The 19421-nt window shown below is 55.3% G+C and overlaps 4 protein-coding genes across 4 annotated transcripts in view; all 4 read left to right on the forward strand.

The window, feature by feature from the left end:
* The first annotated feature begins 24 nt into the window (after positions 1-24).
* On the forward strand, positions 25-4213 carry LOC129126674 (protocadherin beta-15-like). Its single transcript, XM_054642799.2, has one exon. It carries the CDS (start codon positions 465-467, stop codon positions 2907-2909), a length of 2445 nt encoding a protein of 814 aa, XP_054498774.2. The 5' UTR covers positions 25-464; the 3' UTR covers positions 2910-4213.
* Positions 4214-4343: 130 nt separating this feature from the next.
* On the forward strand, positions 4344-8655 carry LOC129126659 (protocadherin beta-15-like). Its single transcript, XM_054642771.2, has one exon. It carries the CDS (start codon positions 4964-4966, stop codon positions 7406-7408), a length of 2445 nt encoding a protein of 814 aa, XP_054498746.2. The 5' UTR covers positions 4344-4963; the 3' UTR covers positions 7409-8655.
* Positions 8656-9156: 501 nt separating this feature from the next.
* LOC143695277 (protocadherin beta-15-like) lies at positions 9157-13156 on the forward strand. Its single transcript, XM_077186466.1, has one exon. The coding sequence runs from the start codon at positions 9404-9406 to the stop codon at positions 11846-11848; it is 2445 nt and encodes an 814-aa protein (XP_077042581.1). The 5' UTR covers positions 9157-9403; the 3' UTR covers positions 11849-13156.
* A 2683-nt stretch (positions 13157-15839) lies between these two features.
* LOC129126975 (protocadherin gamma-C5-like) overlaps positions 15840-19421 on the forward strand; it is a 224788-nt gene continuing 221206 nt past the window's right edge. The window contains exon 1 of the mRNA XM_077186327.1: positions 15840-18465. Coding sequence (XP_077042442.1) covers positions 16012-18465 — 2454 coding nt within the window. The 5' untranslated portion in view covers positions 15840-16011. The remainder of the gene's footprint in view (positions 18466-19421) is intronic.

Here is a 19421-nt window from a genome sequence, read left to right on the forward strand (position 1 = left end):
GGTGCCGGCCCCGGGTTTCTCGCTGCCTTCGGGATCGCGGGCCGGGCCGAGCGGCAGCGCGGGCTGCGGGCGGCGGCGGCTGCAGTCCCAGCGCGCACCGCTGGGTGGTGCCCTCGGCCAAGGCGGCGCCGAGCGGCTGCGGCAGCGGAGGCGGCCGAGCCCGGAGCGCCACAGCCCGAGCGAGCTCAGCCCAGCCCAGCCCAGCCCAGCCCAGCTCAGCTCCGCTCAGCTCAGTTCAGCTTAGACCAGCCCAGCGCAGCCGGGAGGAGGTGGCAGCGGCTGCGGCAGCGAGCGCTGCCCCGTGTCACCCGCTGCCGGCACACCCCGGCTGCCTTACGGGCCGCCGGCCGCAATCTCAGACAGCGAGGGAAGGCGCCCGCCCCGCACTTCGCCGCTCTCCGCCCGGAATCGCCCGGGACACCCGCCGCGACACCAACACCCACACCGGCCGCCGCCGCCGCGCCATGGCGCTCGCAAGGCAAGTGCTTTGTGTGTGTGCTTTGCTGGGGCTGCCGCTCGCTCGCGCCGAGCCCATCCGCTACTCCGTAGCCGAGGAGGCCGAAAGCGGCTCCCTGGTGGGCGAGCTGGCGGAGGACGCGGGGCTGACGCCGGCGCAGCTCTCGGCTCGCCGCGCCCGCCTGGTCTCGGAGGACGGCCGGCAGCATTTTCGCTTCGAGCGCGCCTCCGGCCGCCTCGTCGTGGCGGGGAGGCTCGACCGGGAGGAGCTGTGCGCCCAGTCCGACACCTGCATGCTCCCCTTCGAGCTGCTGCTCTCCAACCCCCTGCAGTTCTTTCGGGTCGAGGTCACTCTCCAGGATATTAATGACCATTCACCCGTCTTTCCTAATGATAGAGTGACTTTTAAGATCCTAGAGACGAGCGAGCCTGGGTCTTGTTTCCCGTTGGAGGTTGCTCAGGACCTCGATATTGAAAGCAACACTGTCCAGGCATACAGCATTTCTCCCGAGAACGAGTACTTTACTGTGTCCTATGGGACTGGGATTTCGGGCACGAAGTACCTTGAATTGGTCTTGGAAAAGCCACTAGACAGAGAGGAGCAGGCAGAGATGGGTTTCAGTGTAATTGCCGAGGATGCGGGCGTTCCATCCAGGAGTGGCACCACTGAAGTTAAAATTGTCATTCTAGATGCAAATGATAATGCTCCCAAATTCACACAGGACGTGTACATTGCAAAGATTTTAGAAAACATTCCAGAAGGCTCTGTGGTTCTGACTGTGCTGGCAAATGATCCAGATGCAGGAGTTAATGGAGACATTTCCTATCAACTCAGCCAAGCAGTGGGACAGAGTGATTCAGCATTTGTGATTGATCCCATAACTGGTGAAATTAAACTCCGAAAAACACTGGACTTCGAGGCAGCACAAATGCATGAGCTCACTGTAAGAGCCACAGATGGTGGGGGCCTCTCAGCCATCTGCAAAGTGTTGGTGGAGGTGGTGGATGTGAATGACAATGCCCCAGAGCTGGTGGTCAGTTCCTTCAGCAGTCCCCTCCCCGAGAACACAGTGCCCGGCACGGTGGTTGCCCTGTTTACGGTCAGGGACCGGGACTCTGGTGCCAACGGGAAGATCTCCTGTGGCCTGCAGGATCAGCTCTTCTTCTCCCTGCGGCCGGCCTATAAGAATTACTATGAGCTGGTGACAGTGAGCGCGCTGGACCGCGAGGAGACGCCTCAGTACGTCCTGAGTGTCACGGCAGCAGATGCGGGCTCGCCTCCTCTCAGCACCACGCAGACCTTCACCGTGGACATCTCCGACGTCAACGACAACGCCCCCGTCTTCAACCAGACCTCCTACACCATGTACGTGCGGGAGAACAACGTCCCCACGGTGTTTGTTGGGGCCGTGAGCGCTGCAGATGCTGACGTGGGGCTCAATGCCAAGGTGACCTATTCCCTGGCAGCAGAGCAAGGGCCAGAGCGGCCCTGGTGCTCCTGCATCTCGGTGAACTCGGAGACGGGACACGTGTTTGTGCTGCGGCCCCTGGACTACGAGCACTTGAGGCAGACCGAGGTGACGGTCAGTGCCTCTGACGCGGGCTCTCCTCCCCTCCGAGCCAACGTCAGCGTCCGCCTTGTGGTGCTGGACGAGAACGACAACGCCCCGCTCGTGCTCTACCCGGCCCCCGAGAGCAGCCCGGCCTCCAGTGAGCTGGTGCCCGTGTCGGCTGAGGCGGGCTACCTCATCGGCAAAGTGGTGGCCGTCGATGCCGACTCGGGACAGAACTCCTGGCTCTCCTACCACCTGCTGAGGGCCACCGACCCAGGCCTGTTTTCCGTGGGCCTCCAAAGCGGCGAGGTGCGTCTCAGGAGGCCGGTGACAGAGAGAGACAGCGTCAAGCAGAAGCTCCTTGTGCTGGTCAGAGACAACGGCAAGCCCCCGCTCTCAGCCACGGCAGCTCTCAGCGCTCTCCTGCTCAAGGACTTCTCCGACGTGCGCCTCCCGCACAGCAGCCCGGCCACCGACGATCAGGCCGCCTCCCTCACCACCTATTTAATCATTGCCTTGGTCTTTGTCTCCCTCCTCTTCCTCATCACCACCGCAGCGCTGGTGGCTCGCAGGCTGTGCAGGAGGAAGGAGCTGAAGGCTGGCCACGTGCTCTATGCTGCCGACACCTTGCAGAGCGGCCTGGCCGATGCAGCCGCTGCTGCAGGGACCCTGCCCCGCCCCTATTGCTACGAGATCAGCCTCACCACGGGCTCGGGCAACAGCGAGTTCAGATTCCTCAAGCCCATCCTGCCCAGCCTGCCCCCACAGCACTGCGCCGTGGGCCAGGGCCCCCAGGAGCAACAGGATTTCCCTGCTGGCCCTGTCAGCAGCGAGGACGTGGCCCCAGACAGTGCTGGCACTCTCTCTGCAGGACAGTTCAATGCTCTTTCCTTTGACTAGCTGGGCTCTGAACAGACTGAGGCTTCATGGATCTTTCGAGGAGGGGATCCAGGCTGCACCATGTGTCAATTTTTTCTCAAGAGTTGATCTGTGTTTTCAGGGGGATCAACCAACTTTCTGAATGTTCTATTCAGAATAAAAGCAATCTGCCACTCCCAATACATCGATGGAAGTACAAGAGGTCAAGGTTCACTCACTTTTTTTAGTCATTTGTTTCAGCTCTTTAACTGCTATTTCTTACAGGCTTCATGGATGCAGGTAGCACTCACAGCTCTGCTGTTCTTTCTCTTGCTGTCTGACAAGTCAGAGGACCTTTTTATTCTGACCTTTAAACAATGTCACTGTGGGCCAAACAAGTCATATCCTCACTGAAATGCAAAAAGGTTTTCTCGTACTTCAGGAAAGCAAAAAACTTGCTAGTGCTCAGTCACAATGTCATGTGAGCCCTAGGCTCTTTCTTCCCTGGATTCTGGATGTCTCTGTCTGAGATGTGGCCTATCTGTGCTGTACTTTTTCTCACTATGACAGACAAGACAAGCTTCCTTGTTCATTCAGACACTGAATATCAGCAGATGCTTCAGCAGTGCTGCCTGGTGAAGGCAGTTGCTCCCACCCTGCCATTGCAACACAGGCAGTGCCAGCTGAGCAGAGAACAAAGTGATCTGGACCACTTTGATACAGCAGTCTCATCTTCCTTATCTAGCTCAGATTAGAGCAGCAAAATGCTGAACAAAACCTTCCTTTGGCTTACAAGAAGGGTTTGGATGTTCTGTCACCTCAGGATACCCTTGGAAATAGAGGAGCACCGTGTTAGAGTAGACTGTAACTGAACAGAGCTGTAGGAACATGTTCATTGTCTTTGGCCGCATTGAAGGAAAACTCCACAGATACCACAAGGGAATTATTGGAAGGTAGAGTCAAGAAAAACTTTTAAAAAAGATGTTGAGTTTTGTCTTTTCATTGCTGTTTCTGAATCCCAAGGTTTCTTGAAGGGAATGGAAAACTGTTCCCACCTGAATATTTGTGTTTGTATCAGAGCTTTTGCATTCTCATGTTTGCCATTTCTCCTCTGAAATGTACTGAGCACTGTACTGACCCTGTTCATCTAGAGAAAGATTGACACCCCATCTAGAATAGCTGGTTAGATGAATGATGACTGTGATGCATGAAATACTCAGAAAGACCCCCTCACGCTGTGATGTGCTGAGATTATACAGTTAAATATTATAAATTGGTAAAATTGTGGGATTTAAAAGTGAAAAAATGTGTGATACTAAAATAAAGTGAACACCCTGACTGCTTAAGTGGAGACAGAAGTCTTTTTAGACACGTTATTTCTGATAAAGCCCTTTCAAGACTTTTCGGAACTGTGCAACTTACTTTCTCACCGTGTCCTCTTGTCAGCAGGAATGTTGGGTGGGTAGAGCTCCTGAGCATGGAGATGCAGCCGGGAGTGTTCATTGCGAGGCCCATGCTGTCACCCTCGCTCTATCAGTGTGCTGTTTCTCCTGCTGAGGGATGAGGCTCTGTGCTTCTGGGTTGAGCCTGGTCTTTGGGCTGCCCTGGTTAAGGCGGCGTTGCGGTGCCGGCCCCGGGTTTCTCGCTGCGGCTTCGGGATCGCGGGCCGGGCCGAGCGGCAGCGCGGGCTGCGGGCGGCGGCGGCTGCAGTCCCAGCGCGCACCGCTGGGTGGTGCCCTCGGCCAAGGCGGCGCCGAGCGGCTGCGGCAGCGGAGGCGGCCGAGCCCGGAGCGCCACAGCCCGAGCGAGCTCAGCCCAGCCCAGCCCAGCCCAGCTCAGCTCAGCTCAGCTCATCCCAGCTTAGACCAGCCCAGCGCAGCCGGGAGGAGGTGGCAGCGGCTGCGGCAGCGAGCGCTGCCCCGTGTCACCCGCTGCCGGCACACCCCGGCTGCCTTACGGGCCGCCGGCCGCAATCTCAGACAGCGAGGGAAGGCGCCCGGCCCGCACTTCGCCGCTCGCCGCCCGGAATCGCCCGGGACACCCGCCGCGACACCGACACCGACACCGACACCGGCCGTCGCCGCCGCCGCCGCGCCATGGCGCTCGCAAGGCAAGTGCTTTGTGTGTGTGCTTTGCTGGGGCTGCCGCTCGCTCGCGCCGAGCCCATCCGCTACTCCGTAGCCGAGGAGGCCGAAAGCGGCTCCCTGGTGGGCGAGCTGGCGGAGGACGCGGGGCTGACGCCGGCGCAGCTCTCGGCTCGCCGCGCCCGCCTGGTCTCGGAGGACGGCCGGCAGCATTTTCGCCTCGAGCGCGCCTCCGGCCGCCTCGTCGTGGCGGGGAGGCTCGACCGGGAGGAGCTGTGCGCCCAGTCCGACACCTGCATGCTCCCCTTCGAGCTGCTGCTCTCCAACCCCCTGCAGTTCTTTCGGGTCGAGGTCACTCTCCAGGATATCAATGACCATTCCCCTGTTTTCCCAGAAGATCGAGTCAGTTTTCGGATCCCTGAAATGACAGAGCCAGGTTCTCGTTTCTCACTGGAGGGAGCACAAGACCTCGATATTGGCAGTAATACAGTCCAGGAGTACAGCATCTCTCCCGAGAACGAGTACTTTAGTGTCTCATATGGAAGTCGGAGTGAGGATGACAAATATATTGAGCTAGTCTTGAAAAAGCCACTAGATAGAGAGGAAGAGGCAGAGATGAACTTCTTTCTCATTGCTGTAGATGGGGGCTCTCCTCCCAGAAGTGGGTCAACAGAAGTGAAAATTGTTATTCTAGATGTAAATGACAATGCTCCCAAATTCACACAGGAGGTGTACATTGGAAAGGTGTTGGAGAACATTCCAGAAGGCTCTGTGGTTCTGACTGTGCTGGCAACTGATCCAGATGCAGGAGTCAATGGGGACATCTCCTATACACTCAGCCAGGCAGTGGGACAGAGTGAGTCAGCATTCGTCATTGATCCCATAACTGGTGAAATTAAACTCACAAAACCTCTGGACTTTGAGGCAGCAGAGCATCATGAAATCCGTGTAAGGGCCAGAGATGGTGGGGGCCTCTCAGCCATCTGCAAGGTGTTGGTGGAGGTGGTGGATGTGAATGACAATGCCCCAGAGCTGGTGGTCAGTTCCTTCAGCAGTCCCCTCCCCGAGAACACAGTGCCCGGCACGGTGGTTGCCCTGTTTACGGTCAGGGACCGGGACTCTGGTGCCAACGGGAAGATCTCCTGTGGCCTGCAGGATCAGCTCTTCTTCTCCCTGCGGCCGGCCTATAAGAATTACTATGAGCTGGTGACAGTGAGCGCGCTGGACCGCGAGGAGACGCCTCAGTACGTCCTGAGTGTCACGGCAGCAGATGCGGGCTCGCCTCCTCTCAGCACCACGCAGACCTTCACCGTGGACATCTCCGACGTCAACGACAACGCCCCCGTCTTCAACCAGACCTCCTACACCATGTACGTGCGGGAGAACAACGTCCCCACGGTGTTTGTTGGGGCCGTGAGCGCTGCAGATGCTGACGTGGGGCTCAATGCCAAGGTGACCTATTCCCTGGCAGCAGAGCAAGGGCCAGAGCGGCCCTGGTGCTCCTGCATCTCGGTGAACTCGGAGACGGGACACGTGTTTGTGCTGCGGCCCCTGGACTACGAGCACTTGAGGCAGACCGAGGTGACGGTCAGTGCCTCTGACGCGGGCTCTCCTCCCCTCCGAGCCAACGTCAGCGTCCGCCTTGTGGTGCTGGACGAGAACGACAACGCCCCGCTCGTGCTCTACCCGGCCCCCGAGAGCAGCCCGGCCTCCAGCGAGCTGGTGCCCGTGTCGGCTGAGGCGGGCTACCTCATCAGCAAAGTGGTGGCCGTCGATGCCGACTCGGGACAGAACTCCTGGCTCTCCTACCACCTGCTGAGGGCCACCGACCCAGGCCTGTTTTCCGTGGGCCTCCAAAGCGGCGAGGTGCGTCTCAGGAGGCCGGTGACAGAGAGAGACAGCGTCAAGCAGAAGCTCCTTGTGCTGGTCAGAGACAACGGCAAGCCCCCGCTCTCAGCCACGGCAGCTCTCAGCGCTCTCCTGCTCAAGGACTTCTCCGACGTGCGCCTCCCGCACAGCAGCCCGGCCACCGAGGATCAGGCCGCCTCCCTCACCACCTATTTAATCATTGCCTTGGTCTTTGTCTCCCTCCTCTTCCTCATCACCACCGCAGCGCTGGTGGCTCGCAGGCTGTGCAGGAGGAAGGAGCTGAAGGCTGGCCACGTGCTCTATGCTGCCGACACCTTGCAGAGCGGCCTGGCCGATGCAGCCGCTGCTGCAGGGACCCTGCCCCGCCCCTATTGCTACGAGATCAGCCTCACCACGGGCTCGGGCAACAGCGAGTTCAGATTCCTCAAGCCCATCCTGCCCAGCCTGCTCCCACAGCACTGCGCCGTGGGCCAGGGCCCCCATGAGGAACAGGATTTCCCTGCTGGCCCTGTCAGCAGCGAGGACATGGCCCCAGACAGTGCTGGCACTCTCTCTGCAGGACAGTTCAATGCTCTTTCCTTTGACTAGCTGGGCTCTGCACAGACGGAGGCTTCATGGGTCTTGGGAGGAAGATATCCAGGCTGCAGCATGTGGCAATGGCTCCGCTATAGAAATTTGTATTTTGTATTGGTTTAACCTGCTTCCTGCAAATTCTCTTTGAAATCAATGTCTGCCACTCCAGAAAACAATGGAGGAAATAAAAGAACCCAAGGTGCTCTCACTTAGTGTGTAATATGTTTCACCTTTTCTGAAAGGCTTTATGTATGTGTTTAGCCCTCAGTCTATGATTTGCTTTCTCCTGCTTTCTGACTAGACAGAGGATCTTTTTATTCTGATCTTCAAGACAATACAACTGTTAGCCAAACTAATCATATCCTCGATGAAATGCAAAAAAGATTTTCTCAGCTCTGGAAAGCAAGGAAGCTTTTACTACTGAGTCACAATGCCACGTGAGAACTAGGCCTTTTCTTCCCTGGATTCTGGATGCCTCTTTCTGAGACTTGAGCTCTGTGTGCGGACATTGAGTATCTGCAGAGGCTTCATACTTGCTGCCTGGTGAAGCAGGGGGTTTCTCGCACCCAGCCATTACAACAGGCAATGCCAGCTCAGCAGGGAAGGAGGTGCTTTGGACCCTTTCACAACAGCACTCTCATCATCCTTATCTAGCCAGAGTAGAGCTGTAAAATGCAAAACAAAATTTTCCTTTGGCTTACCAGAAGGGCTTGGGTGTTCTGTCACCTCAGAATTGGCTTGGAAACACAGGAGCACAAACACTGCAAACTCCTGCAGGTAGACTGCAGCTGTACAGAGCTGTAGAAACATTTTCATTGTCATTGAATGCATTGAAGGAAAAAATCTATATATAGTACAACACAATTTTTGTAAGATAGAGTCAAGAAGAGATTAAAAAAAAGAAATTGAGTTTAGTCTTTAATTGTTGTTCCTGAATCCCAAGGCTTCTTCATGGCACCAGGAAGCTGTTCCCACATGATTTTCTGTGTTTGTGTCAGAGCATTTGCATTCCCATGCGCACACTTTCTCCTCTGAAATGTAATGAGCACTGTACTGAGCCTGCTGATCTAGAGAAGGACTGCCACCCCATCTAGAGGAACTGCTTTTTGAATGATGTCTGTGATGCATGAAATAATGAGAAAGCCTCCCTCAAGCTGTGATGTGCTGACCTTATACAGTTTAACGTTGTAAATTGGTATAACTCTGGGATGAGAAATTGAAAAATGTGTTAGACTGAAATAAAGTGAACCCCCTTTTGTGGAGACAGAAGTCTTTGCAGACACGTTATTTCTGGTAAAGCCTTTCAGGACTTTTTGGAACTGTGCAACTTACCTTCTCACTGTGTCCCCTTGTCAGCAGGAATGTTGGGTGGGTAGAGCTCCTGAGCATGGAGATGCAGCCGGGAGTGTTCATTGCGAGGCCGATGCTGTCACCCTCGCCCTATCATCGTGCTGTTTCTCCTGCTGAGGGATGAGGCTCTGTGCTTCTGGGCTGAGCCAGGTCTTTGGGCTGTCCTGGTTAAGGCCGCGTTGCGGTGCCGGCCCCGGGTTTCTCGCTGCGGCTTCGGGATCGCGGGCCGGGCCGAGCGGCAGCGCGGGCTGCGGGCGGCGGCGGCTGCAGTCCCAGCGCGCACCGCTGGGTGGTGCCCTCGGCCAAGGCGGCGCCGAGCGGCTGCGGCCGCGGAGGCGGCCGAGCCCGGAGCGCCACAGACCGAGCGAGCTCAGCCCAGCCCAGCCCAACCCAGCTCAGTTCAGCTCAGTTCAGCTCAGCTCATCCCAGCTTAGACCAGCCCAGCGCAGCCGGGAGGAGGTGGCAGCGGCTGCGGCAGCGAGCGCTGCCCCGTGTCACCCGCTGCCGGCACACCCCGGCTGCCTTACGGGCCGCCGGCCGCAATCTCAGACAGCGAGGGAAGGCGCCCGCCCCGCACTTCGCCGCTCGCCGCCCGGAATCGCCCGGGACACCCGCCGCGACACCGACACCGACACCGGCCGCCGCCGCCGCCGCCGCGCCATGGCGCTCGCAAGGCAAGTGCTTTGTGTGTGTGCTTTGCTGGGGCTGCCGCTCGCTCGCGCCGAGCCCATCCGCTACTCCGTAGCCGAGGAGGCCGAAAGCGGCTCCCTGGTGGGCGAGCTGGCGGAGGACGCGGGGCTGACGCCGGCGCAGCTCTCGGCTCGCCGCGCCCGCCTGGTCTCGGAGGACGGCCGGCAGCATTTTCGCCTCGAGCGCGCCTCCGGCCGCCTCGTCGTGGCGGGGAGGCTCGACCGGGAGGAGCTGTGCGCCCAGTCCGACACCTGCATGCTCCCCTTCGAGCTGCTGCTCTCCAACCCCCTGCAGTTCTTTCGGGTCGAGGTCACTCTCCAGGATATCAATGACCATTCACCAGTTTTCCGAGAAGATCGAGTCAGTTTTAGGATCCCTGAAACGAGCGAGCCGGGTTCACGTTTCCCACTGGAAGTGGCTCGGGACCTCGACATTGGGAGCAACACAGTCCAGGAGTACAACATCTCTCCCGAGAACAAGTATGTCAGTGTCTCCTATGGGACTCGCAATACAGGCAAGAAGTATCTTGAACTTGTATTGGAAAAGCCACTAGACAGAGAGGAGCAGGCAGAGATGAGTTTCAGTGTTATTGCAGTCGATGGAGGCTCTCCTCCAAGGAGTGGCACTACTGAAGTGGAAATTGTAATTCTAGATGTAAATGACAATGCTCCCATATTCACACAGGACGTGTACCATGGGCAGGTTTTGGAGAATACATCAGAAGGCTCTGTGGTGCTGACTGTGCTGGCAAGTGATCCGGATGCAGGAGTCAATGGGGACATCTCCTATCAACTCAATGAGGTGCTTAGTCAGAGTGAATCAGCATTTGTGATTGATCCCATAACTGGTGAAATTAAACTCCGAAAAACACTGGACTTCGAGGCAGCACAAATGCATGAGCTCACTGTAAGAGCCACAGATGGTGGGGGCCTCTCAGCCATCTGCAAGGTGTTAGTGGAGGTGGTGGATGTGAATGACAATGCCCCAGAGCTGGTGGTCAGTTCCTTCAGCAGTCCCCTCCCCGAGAACACAGTGCCCGGCACGGTGGTTGCCCTGTTTACGGTCAGGGACCGGGACTCTGGTGCCAACGGGAAGATCTCCTGTGGCCTGCAGGATCAGCTCTTCTTCTCCCTGCGGCCGGCCTATAAGAATTACTATGAGCTGGTGACAGTGAGCGCGCTGGACCGCGAGGAGACGCCTCAGTACGTCCTGAGTGTCACGGCAGCAGATGCGGGCTCGCCTCCTCTCAGCACCACGCAGACCTTCACCGTGGACATCTCCGACGTCAACGACAACGCCCCCGTCTTCAACCAGACCTCCTACACCATGTACGTGCGGGAGAACAACGTCCCCACGGTGTTTGTTGGGGCCGTGAGCGCTGCAGATGCTGACGTGGGGCTCAATGCCAAGGTGACCTATTCCCTGGCAGCAGAGCAAGGGCCAGAGCGGCCCTGGTGCTCCTGCATCTCGGTGAACTCGGAGACGGGACACGTGTTTGTGCTGCGGCCGCTGGACTACGAGCACTTGAGGCAGACCGAGGTGACGGTCAGTGCCTCTGACGCGGGCTCTCCTCCCCTCCGAGCCAACGTCAGCGTCCGCCTTGTGGTGCTGGACGAGAACGACAACGCCCCGCTCGTGCTCTACCCGGCCCCCGAGAGCAGCCCGGCCTCCAGCGAGCTGGTGCCCGTGTCGGCTGAGGCGGGCTACCTCATCAGCAAAGTGGTGGCCGTCGATGCCGACTCGGGACAGAACTCCTGGCTCTCCTACCACCTGCTGAGGGCCACCGACCCAGGCCTGTTTTCCGTGGGCCTCCAAAGCGGCGAGGTGCGTCTCAGGAGGCCGGTGACAGAGAGAGACAGCGTCAAGCAGAAGCTCCTTGTGCTGGTCAGAGACAACGGCAAGCCCCCGCTCTCAGCCACGGCAGCTCTCAGCGCTCTCCTGCTCAAGGACTTCTCCGACGTGCGCCTCCCGCACAGCAGCCCGACCACCGAGGATCAGGCTGCCTCCCTCACCACCTATTTAATCATTGCCTTGGTCTTTGTCTCCCTCCTCTTCCTCATCACCACCGCAGCGCTGGTGGCTCGCAGGCTGTGCAGGAGGAAGGAGCTGAAGGCTGGCCACGTGCTCTATGCTGCCGACACCTTGCAGAGCGGCCTGGCCGATGCAGCCGCTGCTGCAGGGACCCTGCCCCGCCCCTATTGCTACGAGATCAGCCTCACCACGGGCTCGGGCAACAGCGAGTTCAGATTCCTCAAGCCCATCCTGCCCAGCCTGCTCCCACAGCACTGCGCCGTGGGCCAGGGCCCCCATGAGGAACAGGATTTCCCTGCTGGCCCTGTCAGCAGCGAGGACATGGCCCCAGACAGTGCTGGCACTCTCTCTGCAGGACAGTTCAATGCTCTTTCCTTTGACTAGCTGGGCTCTGCATAGATTGAGGCTTCATGGCCCATGTGGGGGGGAAGATATCCAGGGCACAGCATGTGGCAGTGGTACCTCTAGACTAATATTTGTATCTTCATTTGGTGTAATCAACGTCCTTCCAAATGTCATTCAGAATAAAAATTTTCTGCCCCTCCAAATCACAAATAAGAAAGAAAAGTTATTCAGGTTCTCGCACTGAGGCAATAGTGTGTTTCAGCTGTTATGGTAATTTCTGGAAGGGTTTAAGAGTGGGATTAGCACTCCAGCTATGCTGTTTTCTCTCTTTCTGTCCAACTAGACCACCAAGCTTTTCTTCTGTCCTTTGACACAAGGGCACTCTTTGGTAGACTATGCCAGATCTTCTCCTTCATAAAATTTAGAAAACCCCCTTCCCAGCTCAGGAAAGCAAATATGTTGAGTACAGTGTCACAGTATTGTGTGAGGACTGGGCTCTTTCTTCCCTGGGTTCTGGATGCCTCTTTCTGAGATGAGTGGGTTCTATGTGCTTTGGTTTCCTGTCAGTCAGTACAGCCACTGTGTGTCTGCCTATCATTCACCCGTGCTGCCCAGTGGAGTTGCTCCCATCCAACCTCTGCAATGCAGGCAACTGCAGCTCAGCTGCCAAGAAGAGTATTCTGACACTCTGAGTACAGGAGTCTCATCCTCTGCAGGGCAGAGAAGAGCAGTAAAATGTATGAAAAAATATTCTTTTTGCCATTTAAAGCAGTGCTTGGTGTTCTGTCTCCCTGAAATACAGAAATATAACAGCACAAATAGTTCTGTCTCCTTGAAATACAGAAATATAACAGCACAAATAGTCTTTGGTTTACTATAACTGTTCAAAGTTTTTAAAAAATGTTCATTTCCTTTGGCTATATTTGATGAAAACTCTGTTAGTTCTTCAGAGACCATTTTCGGAAGGGTAGAATCAACATGAAATGGTAAAAAGAAGATTGATGCTGGTCTTCTTATTGTTCCCATATACAGTGGTTTCTTGTTGGGAGTAGAAAGCTGTCCCCACATTATTTCCTCCATTTGTGTTAGAGCATTTGCATTCTCCTTTTTTCCCCTTTCTCCTGCTACTCTCTGAACTGAGTTTGAGCATTGTCTGTCATTTTCTGCTTAAGGACTGCCTCCCATGTATAATAATTGATTACTTGAATGATGTCTGTGATACACGGAATATTCAGAAAGCCTCACGCTGTGTTTTGTTGAAGTTATAAAGTTTAATATTGTGAACTTGGACACCCCTGAGTGTAAAACTGAAATAAAGAGAACACCTGAATGCCTTGTGTGGAGACAGTCTTTGTATTTTCCTTTGGCCTAGCTAGTGGGTGAGTGGGCATATCTTTTCAGTTCAAGATGCAGCTAATAAAGCATTCAGGAAAGTTGGGAGGACAATGGAATTGCTATCAGGCCTCCCTGGTTCTTTTGAGAATTGACCTTTAGGCTGAGATGGAGCCCAGGCAGGCCAGAGGAAACTGGGCCCTAGCTCCACACAGGCCCTAGGTGTGCTCTGTCTCTGCAAAGCTGTAATGCAGGGGAGTGACCTTCTCACATCTCCTGACAGCTGCATCTGCAGATGGCAATTACAGGGTGTTTGTAACACTTCAGGTGCAGGAATTTTGGGAAATAATGGCAGAAAACCAGGGAGTACTTCCCTTGGGAAGTATTTTTAGGGAGTGCCTGGAAGTGGGAATTTGACAATTCAATAAAAGAATAAAAACTGCTACCAGGGAGAATCTTTGGTATCAAGAAATGCAGAGGACTACAGCAGGACTACTTCCACAAGGCCCAGATGAAAAGGTAAGTCCTGGGGAGGAAATGGTGCAGTGATGATGACCAGAAGCCTGATGAACACCAAGGATGAAGTGATCCATAATCCAGTTAATCTGGGAAGACACAGGCCTCTGTGTGTTCTGCTGTGCTGTGTTCTGCTCCACAAATACATTGGTGGAGGGTTAGATTCATCTCATTTTAACCAAGGAACCTGCAGGCAGGTCCCCTTTCCCACTGATGAGAAAGCCACCTGCAAACAAGAAGTCTGCATGCAAACTTCTTTTACTGGAACTCTAAAAATTATGAATAAAACTGGTTTACTGTGTGAAAGTCCTGTAGTGTCTTGACTGAATGGAACAGGGGCACACCTCCTTTCCTGGGACCAGGATCTGCTTGGCATTCTGTGTGTGGCTGAATTCCTGTGTGAAGTTACTTTTACTCAATGTTCTCCACATCTAAAGGGATGCAAGATTACCTGTGCAAATCTCTTCCACTGGTGTGGGTTTATAAAAGAGAATTGGTGTGTGCCTCTTACTGAGATCACTAGCAACCATCATCTTCTGTGGTTAAACTTCTGGGGTTTCAGTCATTCCAGTTTGAGGCTTCAAGTGTCTGAGGCAGTTCATAAACAGATGGTTTATTATGACTTTTACCCTGTGAGAGGGGGAGGCAGTGTCCTGTCTTGAAAGGCCTGAACACACTGCTGAGTTCTCCGAAGAAGCTCACTGGAGGTGCCCTTTAAGAAGGATTAAGACCTTAGTCCTGCCCTCCTTACCAAAAGAAATGTTTTTCTAGACTTGTTTGGTCATCAACACAGATGAGCTAATCAGAGATACCAAGACTGGAGGCAGCCTGAGCTGCCATGATCATTCACTGGTCAAGTTCATAGTCCTGAGGGATACGGATCAGGCAAAGAGTAAAGCCAGGACCGTGAATTTTAGGAAAGCAAAGTTCCAGCTCTTAAAGGATTTAGTCAATGGGGCCCCTCAGGGGAAAGTGCCCTGAAGGACAAGGGAGCAGAACAGACCTGGCAGATCTTTAGGGATGCTTTCCATACAATGTGTGCCCTCTAGAACCCTTGTGTAGGAAAACAGGAAAAGAAGGGGACAGACCAGCATGGCTGAGGGAAGATTTGCTGGTCTAAATAAAGGGGAAAGAAAGAAATGAGCAGCGGTGGGATCAGGGACAGGTGTCCAGGGAAGATTATAGGGATGCTGGCCGGTTGTGTTGGTGTTGGGATAGGGTTGTTCTGTTGCTGGCCGGTTGTGTTGGGATAGGGTCAGGTCAGCCAAGGCATGGCTGGAGCTGAACTCTACAAGGAATGCAAAGAAGAGCAAGAAGGGCTTCTACAGGTAAGTCAGACTGAAGAAAATGTATTTTGTCTCCTGAGGAACAAACTGAAAATTTATGTCTCCTATTGTATGTCTCCTGATGAACACAACTGACAATCTGATAAAGACCACGAGAAGGCTGAGGTACTCAGCCATATCTTTGTCTCAGTCATTACTGACAAGGTCTCTTCCCACACCTGTCAAGTGGATGGAGCTCAGGGCAGGGACTGGGGGGAAAAAAGTCCCTCCCACTGTAAGAGAAAATCAGGTTCAAGAGCTCCTGAGGAACTTGAACACAGAAAAGTCGGCTGCTGGCTTGTGCTAGCACATGGGGTTTGAATATCTGAGGTTGCTAATGGCATTCCAAAATTAAGATACATTGGCAGAAAAGGTGAGGGGAATAAAAAGATTATCCAACCATGACTGTTGAAAAAGCTGGGCCATTAGTGGGGGAAATTGTGGTTTTAAACAAATGGACTGTGACTAGTAATACTTTTGCTTGTTAAGAGAGCTTCATATCAATATTGTATCACCATTACAAAAACATTTTCCTGTGCGGAAACAGCACAAGGACGCCTCTGCCTTCTTACCGGTCTTGATCAGCTTCTCAAAGAAGAGATGGGCTGGAGAAGAGTAGAGGCAGGAGGTCCCCTCTGGGACCCGATATCTCCGTGGCTCTGTGCTGTCCCCGCGAGCTGCCCGTGGGCGAGGCAGGGCGGGCAGCGCTGGGCAGCGCTCGGTGCCTGCAGTGCCGGGAGGAGGCTGCGGGCGCCGCTGTTGACCGAGAGGAGCGAGAGGAAGCTCGGAGCGCTACCGGCAGCCCCGCCCGCTGCGGCAGGCTCCCTTGCCCGCTCCCTCTCTGACTCGGCAGACGCCGGGTTAGGATCGTCCCCGCAGTGCGGATCGGTGCCGCAGCGAGGCGGAGGAGCCAGAGGCAGCGGCCGGGAGCGGTGAGCCGGAGAAGAAATTAGAGCAGCAGCGGGAGCCGGAGCGGGTTGCAGATCGGCGGGGCGAACTCCTCGCTGTGTTTGCGGTTCCGCGGGCGAGATGTGCGCGGCGGGGAGGCGCTGGGGCCGGCGGCAGCGAGCTCTGCTCTGGGCCGTGCTGCTGGCGGCGTGGGAGGCGGCGTGGGGGCAGCTGCGCTACTCGGTGCCCGAGGAGATGCCCAAGGGCTCCTTCGTGGGCGACGTGGCCAAGGACCTGGGGCTGCAGCTGACGACACTCAAAGACCGCGACGCCCACGTTTTTGACACAGGTAGGACACGGTACTTCTTTTTAGACTTGCAGAACGGCCACTTATCTATGATGGAGCAGGTGGACAGAGAGGAGATATGCGCAGCTGTTGCTAAATGTGTTCTAAACTTCGAAATTCTTGTAAAGCGTCCAATGAACATTTACAAAGGGGAAGTAGAAATACTGGATATTAACGATAACCCTCCCAGTTTTCCAGAAAGAAGAAATGTCTTAGAAATCAGCGAGAATACTGCACCAGGTGCTCGCTTCCCATTAGAGAGAGCTCACGATCCCGACATAGGAGCGAATTCTTTACAGAATTACGAATGTAGTGAGAGCAGCTATTTTACCTTGGAGGTGAAAACTGGAGGTGATGGTGTGAAATATCCGGAATTATTATTGGTGAAATCTTTGGATCGGGAACAGAAGGATACTCATCATTTGATCCTGACAGCCACAGACAATGGAAGTCCAGTGAAATCAGGATCGACAACAATCGAAATAACTGTGATAGACGGAAATGACAATGCCCCTGAATTTACTCAGTCTGTGTACAAGGTGACCGTGAAAGAAGACGTGGCTGTAGGGAGTCGGGTGTTACAGGTGACAGCAACTGACAGAGACGAAGGGCCAAATGCCGAGGTAAAATACTCCTTCTTTCAGATACCAGAGAAGTTCGACAAGACTTTTAAGATGGATCCAGAAAGTGGAGAAATTGTCATAATAGAGAACTTGAATTTCGAAGAGCACGAGTTTTATGAATTGGTTGTGCAAGCTCGGGATGCGGGTGGACTCTCTTCCCACAGCAAGGTACTCATTAAAGTCGTTGATGTAAACAACTACGTTCCTGAGATTGTCATTATGTCCGTGTTCACTCCGGTTCCAGAAGATACACCGCTGGGGACAGTGATAGCAATTTTCAGCGTCCAAGACAGAGATTCTGGAGCGAACGGAGAGGTGCAGTGCAGCATCAGCGACAGCCACCCGTTCCGCCTAGAGAAGTCATTTGATAACTACTACCGTGTGGTGACTGCAGAACTACTGGACCGAGAGCAGGTGTCGGAGTACAATGTGACGGTGCGGGCGGCCGACGGCGGGTCGCCGGCGCTGGAGAGCAGCGCGGTGCTGGCGCTGCAGGTGCTGGACGTGAACGACAACGCGCCGGTGTTCTTGGAGGAGCGCTACAGCGCGCGGCTGGCGGAGAACAACGCGGCGGGCGCGCTGGTGCTGACGGTGCGCGCCACGGACGCGGACTGGGGGCAGAACGCGCGCGTGCGCTACCGGCTGGCGGAGGGGCGGGTGCGGGGCGCGCCGCTGTCGTCGTACGTGTCGGTGCAGGCGGAGACGGGCGCGCTGTACGCGCTGCGCTCCTTGGACTACGAGCAGCTGCGCGAGCTGCAGCTGTGCGTGCGGGCGGAGGACGGCGGCGCGCCGGCGCTGAGCAGCAACGTGTCGGTGCGGCTGCTGATCGTGGACGAGAACGACAACGCGCCGCAGGTGCTGTACCCGGCGCCGGCCGCAGCGGCGGGCTCGGGCGCTGCTGCGGCGTGGTCGGGCGTGGAGCTGGCGCCGCGCTGGGCGGAGGCCGGCGCGCTGGTGGCCAAGGTGGTGGCGGTGGACGCGGACGCGGGGCAGAACGCGTGGCTGTCCTACGAGCTGGCCAAGGCCACGGAGCCGGGGCTGTTCCGCGTGGGGCTGCACAGCGGCGAGGTGCGCACGGCGCGCTCGCCGCTGGCCCGCGACGCGGCGCGCCACGTGCTGCTGGTGCTGGTGCGGGACCACGGGCGGCCGGCGCTGTCGGCCACGGCCACGCTGAGCGTGGTGCTGGCCGAGAGCGTGGCCGAGCTGCTGGCCGAGCTGGGCAGCGCGGCCCACGAGGCGGCGGCGCCGGGCGAGCCGGCCGCCAGCCTGACGCGCTGGCTCGTGCTGGCCGTGGCCGCCGTCTCGTGCCTCTTCGTGGCCTTCCTGCTGCTGCTGCTGGCGCTGCGCCTGCGCCGCTGCCACCGCCAGCAGCTGCTGCCGCCGGACAGCGGCGCCTTGCGCGGCGTGCCCGTCTCGCACTTCGTGGGCATCGACGGCGTGCGCGCCTTCCTGCAGTCCTACTCGCACGACGTGTCGCTCACGGCCGACTCGCGCAAGAGCCACCTGCGCTTCTCGGCCGCCAGCTGCTGCGACACCCTCCCGGCCCGACCACCAGATGAGGTTTCGGCCGATCTCGTCCCTTCAGGAGATCAAGTTACAGAAAGCAGTGGGCAAGTTGCCTCTCAGGTACGTTAATTTTTTAAACTGTATTTAGTAGATGCGGTGTTTAGGATTTTTAGGCTAGGCACAGATGATTCACAGGCTTAGAAACCTTGTTTTAAGATAGTCACCCACTCATGAATGTCATCTGAATGAATGCGTGCTGAGTCTGCCTTGTGTATTACGTGTCGTGTTCTTTACCGCTTGCAAGAGCTCTTTTTGCCTAACTTTCTCCACGGCTGGAAGGTTCTGTTCCATGTGTAACTTCGTAAGGAAATCTCATTCTCTTGGTCCTCTACTGACCGTTCTTTCAAATTGTTTAAGTACTTCCTAGCGCCCGGTTCCAAGCAATTCAGTTTAATTCCCTGTATCAGCTCTCAAATTCCGGTTGAATTCGGGAATCTTGTAGCTTGAAAGCTGACACATTGAAGTCCCAGATTTCTTCCATATCCACCTTCAACAAATGACTTATTCAATGCTTCTTAAGGGCATTTGAAGAGACTTGCATCAATTGGTGAAGAATTCCTCTGCTTGAGTTGTTTTTTTGGGTTTTTTTCCCCACAGCTGGGTTTCGTGACTTAACCTTTGGATTCGATACAAATGGTCGATTGCTGTGCAGGCATAGTCTTGGAAATAAAGTATATTTACTGGCATATAGATGAAAAAGTACTTGAATGCAAAGTACAATTCATCGCTATCTATTTATTGTAAAGCTAATTTTGGAATGCGAGTCAGTCTTGAAAACACGGATTTGGACAGTTTCCGTGATGCATGAAAATGTGTGTCTGGGTTGTTACAGGCAATTCTCGCCATATAGGAGGCAGTGAATTGACTGCTAAATATTTCAACAGAATTCTCCTGCTCCCATGTAAGCAACCACATTCATCTCTCAATATCTTGTGGAGATGCTCACAGCCTTGCGTGCTTCTTAAACATTACAAATTCAAATTCACGTCTTGTTCTGACAGAGTGTTAACTTCTTA

This window comes from Agelaius phoeniceus, chromosome 15, assembly GCF_051311805.1.
Source record: "Agelaius phoeniceus isolate bAgePho1 chromosome 15, bAgePho1.hap1, whole genome shotgun sequence".
Taxonomy (NCBI): domain Eukaryota; kingdom Metazoa; phylum Chordata; class Aves; order Passeriformes; family Icteridae; genus Agelaius; species Agelaius phoeniceus.

Coding starts and splice junctions, on each gene's coding strand:
- LOC129126659 (XM_054642771.2), top strand. CDS start 4,964: ATGGCGCTCGCAAGGCAAGTGCTTTGTGTGTGTGCTTTGCTGGGGCTG.
- LOC129126674 (XM_054642799.2), top strand. CDS start 465: ATGGCGCTCGCAAGGCAAGTGCTTTGTGTGTGTGCTTTGCTGGGGCTG.
- LOC143695277 (XM_077186466.1), top strand. CDS start 9,404: ATGGCGCTCGCAAGGCAAGTGCTTTGTGTGTGTGCTTTGCTGGGGCTG.